The sequence below is a fragment of the Euphorbia lathyris genome, chromosome 1, assembly GCF_963576675.1.
Source record: "Euphorbia lathyris chromosome 1, ddEupLath1.1, whole genome shotgun sequence".
In the NCBI taxonomy this organism is placed as follows: domain Eukaryota; kingdom Viridiplantae; phylum Streptophyta; class Magnoliopsida; order Malpighiales; family Euphorbiaceae; genus Euphorbia; species Euphorbia lathyris.
Window position 1 is genome coordinate 81,672,076 of NC_088910.1, and position 18,831 is coordinate 81,690,906.

The 18,831-nt window shown below is 36.1% G+C and overlaps 1 protein-coding gene across 3 annotated transcripts; it reads left to right on the forward strand.

The window, feature by feature from the left end:
* The first annotated feature begins 8,312 nt into the window (after positions 1-8,312).
* Positions 8,313-18,294, forward strand: LOC136203417 (SUPPRESSOR OF ABI3-5). 3 transcript variants are annotated; one of them, XM_065994579.1, is made up of 16 exons: positions 8,314-8,561; positions 9,147-9,272; positions 9,483-9,523; positions 9,805-10,555; positions 10,646-10,717; positions 10,812-10,904; positions 11,000-11,079; positions 11,384-11,534; positions 12,226-12,313; positions 12,393-12,484; positions 12,577-12,645; positions 14,127-14,306; positions 15,009-15,198; positions 16,339-17,289; positions 17,553-17,737; positions 17,908-18,294. In XM_065994579.1, exons 2-16 carry the CDS (start codon positions 9,225-9,227, stop codon positions 18,088-18,090), a joined length of 3,174 nt encoding a protein of 1,057 aa, XP_065850651.1. In that variant the 5' UTR covers positions 8,314-8,561; positions 9,147-9,224; the 3' UTR covers positions 18,091-18,294. The 3 variants fall into 3 exon arrangements, with proteins under 3 accessions (XP_065850655.1, XP_065850651.1, XP_065850642.1); XM_065994570.1 differs by having other exon boundaries at positions 8,315-8,561; positions 11,381-11,534; XM_065994583.1 differs by lacking the exon at positions 17,908-18,294 and having other exon boundaries at positions 8,313-8,561; positions 11,381-11,534; positions 17,518-17,691.
* The last annotated feature ends 537 nt before the right edge of the window (positions 18,295-18,831 follow it).

Below are 18,831 nucleotides of genomic sequence, written 5' to 3' on the forward strand. Positions count from 1 at the left end.
GTTTAGGTTTCATTTTTTGGTAAATTTATTATTTCTGTCTTTTATAAATGGGGATAAAAGTTATCCCCGGTATATGGGTATTTTAGTCATTTCTATTAAAATCTATTAGATAAATGAATTAGGCTCTAGAATAATTGTATGTTGACGTGTTAGATCATAGGAATAACATGAGTCCTACTTGATCGAGTTCGGTATCGTAGTTAAATCAGAAAGACAGGTCCCAATATCCCGTAGCTAACGTTTATTGTGTTGCAGGTTTAATAGATTTACTTTCATAGGGCTAGATTAGATGTATTCGGGTAGAATGGTGCCATTTGTGAAATGATGTAATAATTTTATGTTTCAGTATTTATTTATCGCTTTTGAACGTTAAAACGGTATCTAATTAATCTGGAATAGAAATATAATGATATTTTAATAAAGACAAGTCTACGTGTTTCTTAATCAGACTCTTGTAAGTTATGAACCTGACTCTAAAGAGATGACATATTATGGGTCCGTGTGTCACCTAATTTTTTGACATATTCCCAAGCATTAAAAATCAGGTGGCAACTCTGATATAAATACTCTAACTTTCAAAACATGATTAAAGGTTAGGATATAATTAAAAGAATGCATGCATCGGAAGGGACATGCTAAGCGTTGTCCTTAAAAATGGTAAGTGACGGTGATATGTAAAAACATAACTCTATTTGCCGAAATTGCTTCTCTCGAGAGTAGGGTAGTCGGGTTCCGCGGCCGCTCACATCACCCTTAAGGCTTTTGTAAAATGGCATACATCTTTTCGCCGAACATGAGATGAAGTGCCCCAAAGCATTAATATTTCCATTCAACTTATGAACATCATTTAGGTTTTTTGAAAGCTCCATGTTGATGATGGCCTAGATTTTATCTAGATTCACTTCAATGCCTCTTTGAGAAATCATGAATCCCAAATTTTTTCCCGAAGATACTTTGAACGTGCATTTTTCTGGATTCATCTTAAGATTGCGCTCCTGTAAGGTAGCGAAGATAGTGGCCAAATCAGCTGCATGCTCTTCCATAGGGTGACTTTTAACAAACATGTCATCCACATAAATATCTACTTTATCTCCGATGACATCTTTGAATATCCTGTTTACTAGTCTTTGGTATGTTGCACTGCATTTTTTTAGCACAAATGGAATAACATTATATCTGGACATATCTTTGTCCGTCCTTAAGCATGTTCACAAGATATCTTCCAGATCCATTGGAATTTGGTGATATTCAGCAGCAACATCAAGGAGTGAATAAATTGTGTAGCCTGCAGTTGAATCTATCAATATGTCGATACATGGCGATATTCGAATCTTTAGGACATGCTTTGTTTAAGTCAGTCAAATCAACATATAGATGCCATTTTCCATTAACCTTATTTACTAGAACAACATTGGCAATCCACTTCGCATAGATGACTTCTTTAATGTGGCGAAAATCCAAAAGTTTTTTGACTTCGTTCTGGATTACTGTCTGCTTCTCAACCTCATGATTTCGTTTCTTCTAAATGGCCGTAGTGGCATCTAGGTTGATGATTAAGGAGTGCTTCATAAGATTAGGAGATAATCCCATTACATCTTCGGGGCACCAGGCAAATGCATTAACATTGGCCTTTAGATTTTCCACTACATCTGCTTTGGGCTGCTCTAGGATTTCTGCAGCAATCTAGACAGATTTCCTTTCGGCTAGCCATACTGTCTCTAAATTACCAACCGTCTTTCTTTTTACCTTTCTTCTTTAACATCATCTTGTAACAGCTTGATATTCAGAGATGCGATATAAGTTTCTTGAACCATAATTTGGTTGCCTTGAGCTACCGCCATGCCACCTCTAGTTGGTATTTGCCATACCAAATGGTGGATGGATAAAGCACCTGCTGACTCGGACAAAAATGGTCGCCTAATAATTACACTATATTGAAAAATAGAATAAATTATAAAAAATTCAACCGTTGTGTTCCATTTAACAGGGCCATCTCTAATTGAAATCCTTATTTGTGTGTTGCCTAAGAGGGGTACTGAACGTCCTAATATCCCTACTAGCGGCGACAAAGTAGGACTCAGTTTCTCTGGATCCAGACATAATGCCTCATAGGACTTATGTGTGACGATGTTAGTTAAACTTCCTCTGTCGATGTAGACCCTTCGAACTTTGAATTCCTCAAACAAGATCTCAATCACTAAAGCATCATATGTGCCTATCGAGAAAAACTATTGAATGAGAATTCAGATCTTGATTCAGCAATCCGTTCTTGATCTTTGTGAACTCATTTTCTCTTTACCGAATGATCCTCCTTCGGGCCACCATTAATTACATTTATCACTCCCCCAAGGGCTCATTCAACATGATGTTTATCTTTTGATTCTCTAGGCTTAGTAGCGTTTTTGATGAATTTGTCTAAATTTCCTCCCTCATCCATCTTGTCAAGTTCAGCTGCTAGCTGCCTATAGTATTCAGTGTCATGTTCTTCACTTTTATGAAATTCGTAGTACATAGGCTAATGTGCCTTCGGCCTGATGCTTTCAATTTCGAGGGATACTGGATATGATGTCTATTTGACTCCACCTAATAGAGAATTTTCTTTCGAGGAGCATTTAGGGGAGAATAATTTCGATCTGACTGATCCTTAGATATTTTATGCTCATCCCTGCTCATGACGCTTTTGGACTCTTTCAGGTGATGAACCAAACTTAATCTCCCCTTCAGTAATGGATTTAGCTTGTGGCTATCCCATTTTACAAAATCACGAGCTCTTTTTATCAAATCAGGAAAAGTCTTCGGCCTTCGGGTTGTTAGCTCTTTCAAGAGATCCTTGCTTCGATGATTACTTGACATTGCCTCAACTATTCCATCCATATTCAAATGTTTGATCTAGATGGTTGTGCACTGGAATCTCTCCACCCACTCCTTTAACGATTCAAATCTTGTATCATTTTACTCCTCGGGATGGAGGTGATGAAATGGTTAGCAAATTCTTTCCACATTTGTTTAAAGGGTCCGATGGAGTCTAGCAACAACTGGTCATACCAATACGTAACCAAATATCTCAAAGTTGTTGAAAATAATCAGCATATGAGGGCGTCCGTGGTCATCATAGTTTGAAGAGTCCTGAGAATCTTTTTAACATGAAGAGTATGGTCAGTTATACCATTATAGTCGTTGAGAAGTGCATATTTGAATCCTCTTGGCATATGTTGATTCATGATTTGTGCACTGAAAGGAGTATCTACGTCAGTTGTCTGTAGCAGTCTTGATTCCAACCCTCATCCTTCATAACATGACAAAGCTCATTTCTGATGAGATTATATACCTTTTCTTATAAGGAACTTGCCACCTCCACCTTCGGTCTAGGATACAAACTTTGATTTCTTTGATATGGAGATCTTGAAACCCTATGACTTTTTCGGTTTGCCTTATAACGATGAATCAAGGATTCAGTGGAATCATGACGAACACCTCTATGTCATTTTGGAGATATGGAACTTTCAGGTTTTGGAATTTGCTTAAGAGGTGAATGTGACCGATAATGCCTTCCGTATGAAAGACTAACATATTTTTCTTTCGATCTTGAATAGATCACTTCAGGTTGAGATTCTTCTGAGAATCCTCTTTTCATTGGACAAGTCCGGACGTCATGATGTCCTGTAGAACAAGCCGTAAATCCATGTCCATCCCATACCTCCCTTGCCTCCTTAAGATCAATTCTTATTACCTCCATTTGAGTTGCATGCTTCGCTTTAAGAATATTCATGGACTCCTAGACGGAGCCAATATTGTATACATTTGTTTTATGATACCATCCATGAACCGATGTTGCTCGTGGTCCAATGATCTTAAACAAGCATCAATTCTCTGACCTAGAGCCGGAGAAATATGTTGAAACACATTTCCACACTGATTTTGATTTGACAAATCTATTTAAATTTGAATTAAATCCCTAAGATAAATTTCCAACACATTAAATTTAAATGTTTTGATTTATTATCACTAATGTGTTTGTTGAGTATTTTTGGAGTAAATTAAAAATACAAGTGCAAAAGATATTAAAGACAAAGCCCAAGTCCAATAAGCCTAGTCAAAAGCCCAAACAAATCCAAGAAGAAAGTCAACTGGATCAAAAGGCTTTTGATCCACTCAGCCCAACATGAAGAAGGATCCAGAAGGATGGCTAACTCCTTTATAAAGAAGCTGCTGAGTTCAACGGACCAGCAGACAAAGCAGAAGTTGACTTGATAAACTTAGGGACAAAGGCTATCCAAATGAAGAAAGGTTCAGACGCAACAGAGAAGCTATCTAGGAATCTTTGCCGAAAATGGAGAGACAATCTGACGCTTACTAACTAAAGCAACTAAAGCACTGGTCAAACCACAGAGAAGACTACGTTCGCATTTCCCGTGATACTGAGCACTGAGGTTGAAAGGGACAGAGCCGTTTCCCTCCAATGGTTATTTCAAAATTCGAAATAACCGATGGCTTCAAGTGTCAATATAAAAGGCCTGTCATTTGCTTCAATCAAGGTGGTTCTTCAACAAGTCGAAACGCTGAGCAAATTCTCTCTTGAAGTTCTCTGCAAAAGCAAAGCAAAGACATCTTACACCAACTCTCATTTTTTGTGTTCTTTGTTATAGAACAAACAACCTTATCAATTATCAAATTGTTAGGAGACTCTGAGTTGCTCGATATTTAGCACTCAGAGGTAGATAGTGTTGAGTATATGTTATAGAGGACGGTACTCTATAATACTCGCTGACTATTGTAAGAGGTTTGTGCTCTACCCAAAAGAGCTCAGTAGTGGATTAAAGCTCGGAAGGATTCCGGGGACTGGATGTAGGAAAGAGGTTGAACCAGGATAAAGCTGCTGAGTAACATTTTCTATCCCTTAACTCCTTTATCTGCTTGCTTTTATTTTGCCTAGTAAACGCTTAACTTAAAGTATACTGAGTTGTGTGATTTGGTGCTGAGTTTAGGAATAGACTCCCAAGTGTTATTTCCTGACTCAACGTTAGAAGCAACTTTAATCGCTAATCAACTAGAGCTGCCTCTGACTATACCCAATATCATTGTGCTAAGAATCAAGTGAAAAACTATAACTCATAACTTAAACAAGTCAGCCTAAATAAGCAAAATTTTAAATAGTTCCTTTAACCCCCCTTAGGAACTTATTCTCATATCACAAGGGAGCAACAAAATATGCAATGGTTTTAGTGGATTGTTGCTTGCGTCAACCAGGCCACGATTATGTGCAGCCGAAATGCTTAGAATACTAGTAGTTTGCTGGAGAACTAGTTGAACCACAAACCTATGTAGATGAGCCATTTGCACGAAAATCGTCCATGATCATCGCACCAATTGATGTCTTCGGTAATCAATAATGCTTTTGACCAGTCTTGAGATGACCTGAATCCAATAGAAAACAATCAGGGATGGGCCGGAATCTGGTGTCCCCTCTCTGATGCCGAAGTCATAAATATACTCTAGATAAAGTATAAACTTGAAAGCAGTTAAGTGATATAATAAATAATAAAAGGTACATTGAGCTCTGTTTCTAAGGCTATTTATAGGTACTTGCATACCTAAAGTGTTTTGCACTTTCCACGTGTAAGCTCCTGATTGGATTCTGCAATGTGCCTTTCCTCGTGTAAACCCCTGGTTAGCTTTAGACTTCTTTCCCTTTATGTCATTCCGTTATGTACGACGTATTCTAGGGAAAAGGAGCGTATTTTTTAGGTCTGAACCACTCATTGGTCCACGTGTCCAGCTAGTTAAGCTAGTTAACTTCCAACTGAAGTCTTTATATTATTGTAAGTGCCACATCCTTTAAGCTTGCTTTAGTACGAGCCTCTGACGTGGGCTCATTTCTTTGATTCGGCTAGGCCTTCATCCAAACTTAATTAATTTAGGGATAAGTATAAAAAAAATGCATGTGGTATACACTTTTTTGCAAACTCGAACCTGTGGTATTTTTTTTTGCAAACAGAGGTATGTGTTACAGGCCGTTAGCAAACAAAGGCTAAATTGACTAACAATGTTAAAATTCAAAGAGAAAATAGTTAATTTGGTCATTATATTTATTTATTTTATAAATTAACCACCCTAATTATCTAATTATCACAAATAAACCCCAAAATCAAAAATACCAACTTTTCCATTTCTTTTTCATTTTTTATTTTCCTTCTTCTTTCTCTCTCTCTCTCTTCTTCTTCTTCTTCTTCTTTTTCTTCTTCTTCTTTTCTTCTATTTTTTTTTAAATTTTGATTCCAGAATTCTGAAAAATTCCAGAAATTCTGGAAAACTTCTGGAATTTCTGGAATCAAAATTTTGAAAAAAAAATAGAAGAAAAGAAGAAGAAGAGCAGAGGAGGAGGAAGAAGAAGAGAGAGAAAGAAGAAGGAAAATAAAAAATGAAAAAGAGATGGAAAAAATGGTATTTTTATTTTTATTTTTGATTTTGAGGTTTATTTATGATAATTAGATAATTAGGGGGGTTAATTTATAAAATAAATAAATATAAGGACCAAATTAACTCTTTTCTCTTTGAATTTTAATACCGTTAGTCAATTTAGCCTCTGTTTGCTAACGGCCTGTAACACATACCTCTGTTTGCAAAAAAATACCACAGGTTCGAGTTTGCAAAATGTGTATACCACAGACATTTTTTTTTGTACTTATCCCATTAATTTATCTTATATCAAAGGGTATTTTGGATATATGAATTGAAAATATCTAGTGTGATAACATGTATTGAAATACGTTTAGAAATGTAAAAAGACCTTTCAAAGGTCTAGGTTTCTAAATTTTCCATAAAAATTACTCTCGCTAAATAAAGGCTTAATAACTTCTCTGCCATTTGAACTTGTTCTATTTTATCAGTGAGCTCCATTTACTTAATGGCCAATTTATGAGCTCCTTCAATTAAAAAATTATCCTACATTAAATCCATCTTGTGCTTACATGACATTGAATATATCTCCTAAAACATGTTCTCCATCCATTTCAATACATGTTCTCCATCCATTTCAATACATGTTTTGTATCCTGATATAGAAAACAATATAAGTACATAAAAAGACATATAAAGGATGTTTGTTTCAGCTTTTCGGATGAGCGTTTAGCGATTCACTTCAAACCGTAGGAAATATAACGTTTGGTTAGGTTTATATAACCACAACGTTTAGCATTTTCTCTGAAAACTGCAGCGTTTTGGAGCGTTTCACGAAAAGCCCCCTATTTGAAGCTTTTCATAAACTGTTTGTAGTTAGTTGTTATTGACAGAATTATCAATCTTATTTCCACAAAATATATGTATTCTTTAACATTATTTATATTTCTACAACATAATTACCGGAAAAACAAGGTTTTGTTGCGTTCAATAATTTTTTTATTTTTCATATAGATTATTTTTATTAATTTGTGTAACACATTTTTTATTTTATAATAGGATAAAGTGCGAAAATACCCCAACATTTATAGCTAGGATCAATTTTACCCTTAACGTCTAAAATAGTGCAATTATACCTCTAATTTTGGCAGGCAAAAACAATTTTACCCATAACATTGATAAATTGGGTCAATTTGAGAAATAATTTATCAAATTGTCTTTTTGTTCGTGAATATTGTTATCTACATTTCACATGTGCACGATTTTATCATCGTTACTAACAGATCACAAATATATGATCAAATATAATTTTTTTTAAGAAAATAAAAAAATATATTGTCTTTTGTACGAGTTGGACAAAAAAATTTCCAATATTTCATCGAATTTATAAATATTATTTTTCAATTTTATTATTAAATCACAAAACATATGAAATCACTTTTTTAGAACCACTGATATATGCAATTGGTGTATAATAAGAAATAAAATATCTATATTTTCTAATAATATCTGAAATCAACCCAGCTTGCCAATGTTTGGGGTAAAATTGCTCTTAGCTGCCAGCGTTATGGGTAAAATTGTACCATTTTAGATATTAAAAATAAAATTATTCCTAGTTTTAAACGTTATGAGCATTTTTTCACATTTTTCCTCTTAAAATTTCATCGTTGATTAATTTAAAACATGTCAATTTTAGACATTTTAAATCCGAACAACAGCAGTTCAATATAATTTTATCAAACACTAGTAATTAAACAACTAATAACAAACAGCTAACAGCTTACGGCAACTGTAAACAGCTAATGGCAACCGAACAGACCCATAATATTATATATATATTTTTTTGGAAAAGTATTACATCTATTGAATTAAGAGGCTAAATTGGAGGGGCTACGTCACAAAATGAAACAAATTCCGGCCGCAAATAAATCTACTTCTTTTCTGGTTTATGTGCGCGAAAAATAATAGTTTTTCAAGCGAGGACACTCCGAGGGAAGAGAGAGAACAATAGCAGAGGACATGGAAGTAACGAAATAAATAAATAAAAACCTATACAAAGACGAAGAAACAGAGAAGACAAACAAGAGCCAGAAACAGGAAGGAGCTAGAAGAGAAATAGAACCTCAGACGAATTATTAGATCCAAGTCGCGCAGGCGCCTTCTAGGTATGTTTTTGGTCTTCATTCTTTTCATTCCCTTATTAGGGTTTTCTAATCCGCCTTCCTAAAATATGTTTGGCGAATTTTATCTCCCTAGTGATCGCCTTAAGGATAACAGGATGAGATTTTTATGAGTTCTGCAATCGGACTTTAACAATTTATTGTAGAGGAAACTTAATTTCTATAATATCTTGTTCAATTTTTCATCTTTCAATGTCAAACTGAAGATTTGCGGTGTGAGATTATGTACCTTCATTTTGTGGGAAAGCAGTAATAGGCACATTCTCCGCGGTTCAATTTTGTAGTGTGTTTGGGAAGTGATTAAGATTTTGATATTTTGGATATTTTATTGCACCGTCTGCATTTACTATATTGTAATATTAATATTTGTGTCATATTTAGATGATGTTTTCTGTGATCAAGGTGCTTCTATTTTAAATTGAGAGAATTGAAGAATTAGGTGTTTTGACTTTTGCCAAGAGGGTTTTTGAGGATTCAAGTTGTAAAAGAAGAGGCCAAGGTCAAACGGCTGGGAATTGTTGGTTTATGGTTCACTGTGATATAACAGTCTCTGTTTGTGCAATATTACAGGAAAGGATTTAGAACATTCTGAGCAATCATCGAGCGCCTTACAGGGGTTTTTGCCGGCGGTTGTTTGCATGCCAAGAAATGGATCCTGGTCGCTATGGTCTTCAGCAAGGATGGGATAATAACAGCGTAATTGTGGTTTCCTCCTTAATAATCATATATGGGATGATAATACAAGATTTTTTTAGGGCTCATGTGATAGTCCCATTTTTGGGCCTGTCATCCTTAGAGAAATATAAGAGAAAGCTGTGGGACACTGAGGATATGGAATGGATTTGCCTAACCTCCTATGATGATTGATATATGTTGCTGACATAGCTTATTCTCTTGAATCCACAGGCTCTGGAGGGGTATGGTGGAGTCCATGAGCCAAACTATCGGTGAGTGCTGACTGGTGCTTTTCATTGTGACAGTGGTTAAGTTGTGCTTCTGGGTAAAAGTGTTTCTTTAAAAGTTTTTGTATTACACTCTTCCTTTTTCCCTTTTGTTTGGCATGTCGTATATGCAAAATTTTGCAAATCAAGTGATGGTTGATATCAGTAAATGTTTCCTTCATTATGTTTATGGTGATTCTAGTTTTGTTTCTTTATTATTTTTAAACTGAGTGCATAACATCAGATTTTATCTTTTATTTTCCATCCAATTTATATTGCTTTGACAGGGCTGGTGGCACATATGATGAGAGGAGGTTTGATGACCGATATGCAAGGGATAATATCTACCCAAGAAATGCTTTTCACCGGGAAATTTTAGAAAGAGAGAACTATCCACCTCCTGCTGCCGTTGGTCTTTGGCCTCAATCAAGGAGGCGAAGCTATGAAGAAGATTATCCCCTTGACAGGGAGTCGAGGAGACATGAGAAACCATACATGGATACCTATGGCGAGATCGATACTTTTTGTGATCATGAAATCGATTCATATCAGGAAGTTGATAAGTTTCGTGATGGCTATCGCAGTATGGATAACTATCGCGATCATGGATTTGATAGGTCTTCCAGGTTTGGGGGACGTGATCGTGATGATTATGTATATGATGATTATGATTACAGGAATCGTGCTTCTACTCAGAGCAGGGAGAATAGCCGTGAGAGGGATTATGAATATGGTCGACATAGTTATGATTCTGACTATGAAAGAGGCAGTAAAAGAGATGGAAATTGGAGGAGGCGGGAGTCCCGTGATCGAGATCGTGATAAAAGAAGTTTGGGTAGGGAAAGAGATCAGAGTCCTCATAGAAGGCATGAAAGATCCCACTCACATGGACACGATAATCGTTCTAGATCAAGGTCCCCTAGAGGTCGAAGTCATGGACGGAGTCAACGAGAAGACAGCTTTGATGATGAACGTCATGAGAGGAGTGAGAGGTGGAGAGATCGTGATGAGAAGCGTCAACGAGGAAATTATACAGTGGTCTGCATCTTTATCTATTAAAATATTGTTTGTGATCATCTATGTGGATTTATTGAAGTTATGGAGTTAAAAAAATTCTGTTTCTTTCAGGCCCCATCTGCAACTGTTGTTGTGAAAGGTCTCTCACAGAAGACAACTGAGGAGGATCTGTATCAAATACTTGTAATATCAAGGCTTATGTTCTTGATTTAATTTCATTCATTTTGTCATATTTTATAATTGTCTTAGCCTTTACTTTTTGTTGGTTGACTATTAGGCTGAATGGGGACCTCTTCGTCATGTCCGAGTTATCAAAGAGCGGAATTCTGGCATTTCTCGTGGATTTGCTTTTATCGATTTTCCTTCTGTGGTATCTATTGTGCCTAACCTGTCAATTTTTATCTTATCCGATGGTCTTTAAGGATGGCATACAATTTATAGTGGCTCGTTTCCTTTCATAAACAGGATGCAGCTTGTGCTATGATGGATAGAATTGGAGATGACGGTCTTGTTGTGGATAGCAGAAAACTTTTTTTTGAGTATAGGTATTTCTTTTTTGATCTCTACTGGGGTTGATGTTAACAGTGTAGCAGAAATTTATACGAAGGTCTTTTGTGAGTTTCACATCATTTTAAGTTCATGATGTATATTGGACTGTCATGCACATGTTCTATCTTTTCAGTCTTGCATCAGTTGTCAGCTTTGTGGCTTTGATTGAAGGTATTCATGCATGATTGTGATATTGTTAACAGGTCATTCATGCCTTGTTCAATATGATAGTCATGTGATGTGCTTTCGGCTTCAACAACATAATTATTTCCATTTTTGTATCGTCTTTTCTTTCAGTAGTAAGCCAACTGGGGGAGCAGGTGGACCTTTTGGTCAAGAAAGTTCTATTAGATCGGGCCATATCAACCACAGAAGCATTACAGTATCATCTGATTGGATGTGCACCATCTGTGGTTGTGTCAACTTTGCACGGCGGACATCATGCTTTCAGGTTGGTTGGTTTGTTTGTTTTATATATGTGTACGCACACACAAACACATACATGGATGGAACCTTTACCTTCAACCTAAATCCCCATTCTTCAACCTCATCCTCTATCTAGGAGGCTTATACACCTTTCTTTTTGGTGACTTGTTGAAACTAAAGGCTTGACTGGGATTTTAGAGGGATTAGGTGGGGTCTTATGCCACATCCTAGTTTCTGATCTTAGCAACTAGGGGTATTTTGATATGAGGATTTCATTCATCCACTTCAAAAGTTCTTTGCTTTTTAATATTATCGTTATAGATGTGTTTGAGTAATGTTTTTGAATATTAGAAGTCATTGGATGTGGTGGAAATTCTATAGTACTTATCATTAAGGACTTTTTTGTTTCGATTTTGTATTCCAGAAACTAAATTGCTAATATGACAGCACATCAATGCTTGTTACAATCATCCCAAGCACGTTTGTGGTATATAAAATTACTGTAAATTCTATGGTTACTTTTTTTTTTCAAAAAAGAAAAAAGCAACCATTATATTGATTATCATCACTATTGAATGAGTGATATGAAACTAGGCTAATGGTTATATACACAAAGTACAAAGTATGCGAAACTCAAATTAACTATAGGAAGCACTATAAAGTTGTTAATGTTGATGATCTAATATAGTATATACCTATGGATTATTTTGTTCCAGTGTAATGAGCCAAGAACTGAAGATGCGCCACCAGCGGATGTAGCTATGTCAAATTCAAGTTCTTTAGGGAAGAAGGGATTTGAGGCAGGTTGGTTGGAGCTGTTAGTTTTTCTTCGCATGTTTTAGGTAGTATCAGTGCTTCAATTTCTCCATATGATGCTTATCAGGTCCAACTCATGTTTTGGTTGTTCGTGGATTGGACGAGAATGCTGATGAGGATATGATTCGTTATGAGTTCTCGAAACATGCTGCTATTAAGGTACAATAATGCTGAAAATATTTTGTGAAAAGCAAAGAAATCTTTTTCCTCCTGTCAGCATGTGCTTAAATTTCATTTTTCACACTTTGCAGGATCTTCGTCTTGTTAGAGACAAGTTCACTCATGTTTCGAGGGGATTTGCTTTTGTACATTTTCACTCGGTAGGTTCCCTGGTATTAGTGACAGGGCTTATTCAATAGTTCACTTTTCATGTTCTGAGAAATCATATGCTGTCTTGATACTCGAAATAAAGTATTTCAAGTGAGGTATAATAAATTCGCAAAGAGAGTTGTATAAGATAACATACAATATGGTCTGACAATTTTAAGTTGTACTCTGTAATCCGTGTATATAGAATATGTCCATCAATGTGATGTGACAACGGGGAAGAACTAGAGTATGAAATCATAGTAAATTTAAAAGATATAATTATAGCTCAAGACGCAATAAGATATTGTATTATATATTTGCTTTTGAAGTTCTTAAAGATTTGAAGATTTAGTCTCACATGAAAAAACATTAGAGCCTGCTAAACATAGTTTAAAGTTAATCTATTAGCTAAAATATCATCTTATTTAAAATATATAATGCAATTTGAGCTGTTTTTGCCATAAGTTGGGGATATGACTACCTAGTGTTCTTATTTTGGAGCTATTGCACAATGATTAATGACAACAGACTCTTGATTTTTTATCTGGTTCATTACTGTTGGCTGTTGGTGTAGTTTAAAATTTTACATTTTGTTTTATAAGTTTTTGGTGTAAGCAGAAGCATGGACAGTAAAATTCTTACCATCTGGAAGTGAATTTCAGAGATTTCATAAGCTTTTAGAGTTTCTTTGGCTTATTTTGTTCTAAATCATTCCGTTTTATGGAGATTTCATTGTTTAAGGTTCAAAATAAAGAGTCCAAGCCAATAGTATATGTTTCTAGTTATATTCTTAGACTTTTGATGTTGAGAAATACTTGAAGGATATGCAGCGCGAATAACTTTTCTGGGTCAAGCTTGTATAGGTTTTTTCCTCTGCAACTTCTTGATCTTATCTTCTTGCTGCCTTTGAATGCTGATTTGCTTTCTTCACTTAATGCTATGAAGCCCCAAAAAAGCTATATTAGTCTGCTGCGGTTATTTCAAGCTCTTTTCACTCTATTAACGAAACCTAATTGACATCATAAAGCTTAAGATTGAACTACATAAATGTTACTTTTTGTATCACTAGAACTTTACTAGGACCATTGGATAGAGCGATAGTTGTGGCAATTTTGTGATAACTGATAATGATAAAAAAAGAAAACCAACGATGAGATGTTGGCCTTCATGTTTCCTTCGGCTTTCTGCAGATTTGAAAATAGAACTAGGATTTAAGGTATAACCTATGGCATTGGAAGTTATTTGATGTTCTGAATCTGGCCGATACATTTATGTGTTCAAACATGTAGCTCGATCTTTTTTTTTTTTTTTTTACAATTTTAATGTTGCTTTTCTTGACCTCTTCGTCCCTCCTCCCCTCTCCAAATGGGCTTCCTGTTGGAGTCTGTTGTCCTTGCATGATTGATCTTAGTTGCTTGCAAGATATATATATATATATATTATATATATATATAATAATAATAATAATAATAATAATCTTGATGCCTTGTAGGTTGAGGATGCCACTAAAGCACTTGAGGCAACCAATGGGACAACTCTTGAGAAGAACGGACAGATATTAAGAGTTGCATATGCAAAAAGTATTCTTGGCCCAGGATCTGGAGCATCTGGATCTTCGCAGTCAAGTAGTCTAGCAGCTGCTGCAATTGAGGCGGCAGCATTTGCCCAACAGGTATTTCACATGATTTTCTTCATTTTCTTTTTTGTGTTCCTTCTTTTCAACTTTTTGATTGGTAGAGATAAAGGGGAAGACAATAAATTTAAAAGGTACCATACTGGAATTGCATTTAGAAAAAAATGGATAGTAATTGCATGCTTATCCAGAAATTCTACCTCTGTAAAATGAAATTCAATTTCATCACTAGAGTATTTTTTTCTGTGTAAATTATATTTTTAGCATACTTGTTGCTAATGGTGTCCTTGCTCTCCTAATCAGCACACTTAGATTACATGAGTGCCATTTGATTGATATGACATGTCCAGCTATAATTTCTATTTGGAGTCCGGGTAGGAATCTGACCCCTTTAGGCCTGTTGCGTGCTGACTTCCCCTGCTTTTGCAAGATGCTGTTCTATGACTTGAACTTGTCACCTCTTGGTCACATGGAATGGAAGTTACTTCCTTTGTTAACTGGAAATTTTTATGTTGTGTTATACTTGATGGAATGAATTTCTCCGGATAATGATCCTTAGTAGCAAACAACTTTATTTTTTTTTTATCTTTTCAGATTTTTGCATATGCATTTGTGTTTGACTTGGCCATCTCTCTCTTCATGCGTTTAGTGTTGTCAAAATTTGTGCTTGCAGTTTTCTATTACCTGTTTTACAATTAAAATAAAATTTTGCTTTTTTTCCCCACCTTGTCATGGTTTTAGTACGACGCTGTTGGGTGGGCACCGAAGGAGTACAACCCAGACGATAAAGCTACCGGTGGACAGGAGCAAGCTAGTGGGGAGGCTGGAGTTAAAAAAGATGGTTCGGCTCCGCAATCTGGCTTTGTATGGGATGAATCATCTGGTTATTACTATGATGCTGCTTCTGGATTCTACTATGATGGAAATTCAGGTCCATTCTTAATCTCTGATCCTGTGATATGGAATTGAAAAATGAACCATTTTAGCATAAATTTTGAACGGAAGATTGAATACATGCAGTTGCAATTTAGATTGTGGCACATTCATAGTCTAACAGGCTACTGCCTCTTTGCTAAAAAGTTCCTTAAGTGAGAGTTTAACAACTACCTCTATACTGCAAAAAATCCTGATCAATGTCTTTTTAGCTTCTTGTAAATTCACTTTCCAGTGATTTTAGTAGGAGCTAGCTCCAGCTGGTACACGTGCCAACTCTGTTGTACACCTACAAAATAACAGAAAAGGTGGATAAAAATGATGCTGTTTTCACTTAGCATTAAGTCTATCTAAGAAAATTGTGCACGGAACGTGAAGTGCAAATAGTCTTATCTTATATGGAACTTGGAACATCACATGTGGCTTATGAATGGGGTTCTGATCATGATAATGGATAAGGAATGTTCTGAAAAGATATCTAAATGGTTAGGGAATAATGTGCAACAGATTATTTCTTTTACTCTTCATATTTTTCTTCTCTTTTGACAAGTTTTTGTTTTGGGAGGCATGGTGAGCAGCAAAGAGGTCTCGTACTCCTCTATCTTGTGGGTACGAGGTGCATTTTGCATGGACATGCTTCTTTATTATGTAGATATTACTGGAAGGATTTTGTAGAAGTTGCAACATGCAAAAGACTTTCCAATGTGTTAGTAATCTACTAAAGCAGGAACGTTTGACAGACACCACTGGTCCAGGTGTATGTGGCATGTAGATGAGTTAATGTTATGCTAATGTGTCACGTATTTATAGACAACTGACAATAATCTTTGGCACCCTATTACAACTGAACATAGTAACAAAGTATGCAGTCCTCGAAATTGGATTTTGTGTTGATTATTGCTGGACTTGGGTTTTTACCTTCACTTGAGGCTCGAACTAAGAGGATATATGAACCTCGTCGTGTATTATATAATTAGGCAGGATTGGTCAAACAGGTGGGTCGGACGATGAAGTCAGACCTGGACATGCAGTTCGATTTCTGATATAGACATTCTAATTTCTAAGTTATAAGTGTATGTCCTTGGCTTAATCGGGAAAAAGTGCAGGTTTGTAAACTGAGGGGTCTTGTTTTGTGCAGGTCTTTATTATGATGGTAATAGTGGGATTTGGTATACCTATGACAGCCAAACTCAGCAGTATATTCCTTACACTGATCAGAATGACAATAAAACTTCTGATAAACAGTCTGAGCATTCGAAGCCATCAGATTCTTCTAATAATAGAAAAGTAATAATATCTGCTCCAGCTGCTACTGTCACATCAACAGAGAAGGCCGCCTCATTACATGATGCAGTCCAGGCTGCTGCTACAGCTGCATTAGCAGCAGAGAAGAAAGAAAAGGAGAAGGCAAAAGAGATTAAGCTCGCTTCAAAAAGCAGTATTTTGGCGAGCAAGAAGAAAATGAACAATGTATTAACAATGTGGAAGCAGAGGAGTCATGAGGGGCAAGCAACTCGTGTTGCTGTTGATGACAATCAATCATCTGTTTCAGCTGACGATAGGCCATATAGTGTTGGACAATCCACAAAGAGCAAGTTCAAACCTGATGCAACAATAGTAAAGGTGGGTGCTGTTTCCACTTTAGGACTTAGTTCTACAGCTGCTGTTGCCCAGGCTGTTGGTTTGGATTCTCCAGTGAAGCCAAAACCTGTAAGTAATAGCTCAGGGGGGACACTGATGGGAGTTATAAGGGGCTCTGTCAGAGGGGTTATGAAATCGGATAATTCATGTTCAGGGTCATCTGGTGGAGTTTCTACCTCTGGTGCTGTTGCTGATTCATCAACAAATGCGGATGCATCTGCAGTTGCTACACCCTTCAGGACTGATGCATCGGCACTGGGTTCTTACGCACCTGCTGCTACTAGTAGTGGCAAGAGGAGGTTTTCTGAGATGCCAATGTCTTCTGCTTCTACTCATAAGGACTTATCTCAGACGACCTACAGGGATCGTGCAGCTGAGAGGAGGAGCTTGTATGGTTCATCATCTTCTGCTGGAGATGATCTAGCAGATATTGGGTTTGGGGATTCAAGTAAGTTATTATAAGAATTGTGAAGGGTGACGTCTGGATTACATTTTACCAACTTCTTTCATCTTATGAACACATCATATTAGGAACTTATAGACATTTAATACTTTAGTCTTGTTATCTTAGGGTGTAATGTCTGCAAATCTGTAGTTTTGTCATACTTCTCAGTAGTCAAAGTTGATGGGGTCCATTCCTTACGTGTCTCTCTCATAATTGTCATTAACTTGTGAGGTTGCTCTGTGCTCTATCACTCTTGAACTTTGAAGATCGGGATTTACTGTCGAAAAAGGTGGATTCAATGCCCTTTCCTCCCGGTGTTGGTGGAGGACGTGTGGCTGGAGATGGGAATATCAATACTCAGAGTTATGAGGTCATAACAGCAGACAAGGCAATTGATGAGAGCAATGTGGGAAATCGAATGCTCCGCAGTATGGGCTGGCAAGAAGGCTTGGTATCATTTCTTTCTTTCTTTCTTTCCTCTCTTTTACCTGCTGATGATTTTATTGTTTTGTTTGCTGTATAAAAATGGGGAAGTTGAATGGTGGCTGGTTAAAGGATTGTAACTAACATATTGATATGGGGGTTGTGTTTTTGGATTGGAAATGTGATATGGGTTGACAGGGACTGGGGAAGGATGGAAGTGGAATGATAGAACCGGTGCAAGCACAGGTTACTGAAAAAAGGGCAGGATTAGGGAGTCAGCAGAAGAAAGTGGATCCTAACCTGGAGGTGCAGGCTGGTGATAGTTACAAAACCCTCATTCATAAGAAGGCGCTGGCTAGGTTTCGGGAGATGTCTGATTAATTTCACATCATGTCTTTTACTTACATGGGGCAGACTCCTGCTTTTGGCTAGATTTTGCATTTAAGTGATTGGTGAATCAAATTCAATACCCCTCGTTAGTGAATTTTCTTTTTGTGGTGACTTTCGGATTTGTTAAAACAAAAAAGAAAATACAAAATACGAAATTCAATTTAAAGATTGGGAATTTAGGTTTTAATTTGTTCACTTGATGTTTGAAGATAAAGAAAAGGAAGCTCTTTTCTTGTGGAGTTTGGGGCTCCAAATCTGCGCATAAAAGTTGTTCCGTTAATCTTGGATACCAAAGATTTGTAAAAAGAGGCTGACACCATTATGATGAAACTGTCCTTATTGTTTTAGTTTTTGTAAATTTTTTTTTTTCTCTACGGAACGCGGGCGTGTGGCTATCACATGCCTCATCACGTGGTGAGGCGTGATAGCCACATGCCTCACCACGTGGTGAGGCGTGATGTTCACATGTCCACAATTGATTTTTTTTTTTCAATTTTCAATTTTAATTATTATTATTCTAAATAATTATAAATATTATAATTATTCTAAAAAAATTCTAAAAATTATAATTATTAATATTATAATTTGAATTATAATTATTGAAATTATAATTAAATAATATGAGGCGTGATGTTCATATGCCCACGTGTGATTTTTTTTTTCAATTTTTCATTTTAATTATTATTATTCTAAACAATTATAAATATTATAATTATTTTAAAAAATTCTAAA

Coding starts and splice junctions, on each gene's coding strand:
- LOC136203417 (XM_065994570.1), top strand. CDS start 9,225: ATGGATCCTGGTCGCTATGGTCTTCAGCAAGGATGGGATAATAACAGC. Junction 9,524..9,804: donor GTCCATGAGCCAAACTATCG/GTGAGTGCTGAC, acceptor TTGCTTTGACAG/GGCTGGTGGCACATATGATG. Junction 15,199..16,338: donor CTACTATGATGGAAATTCAG/GTCCATTCTTAA, acceptor TGTTTTGTGCAG/GTCTTTATTATGATGGTAAT.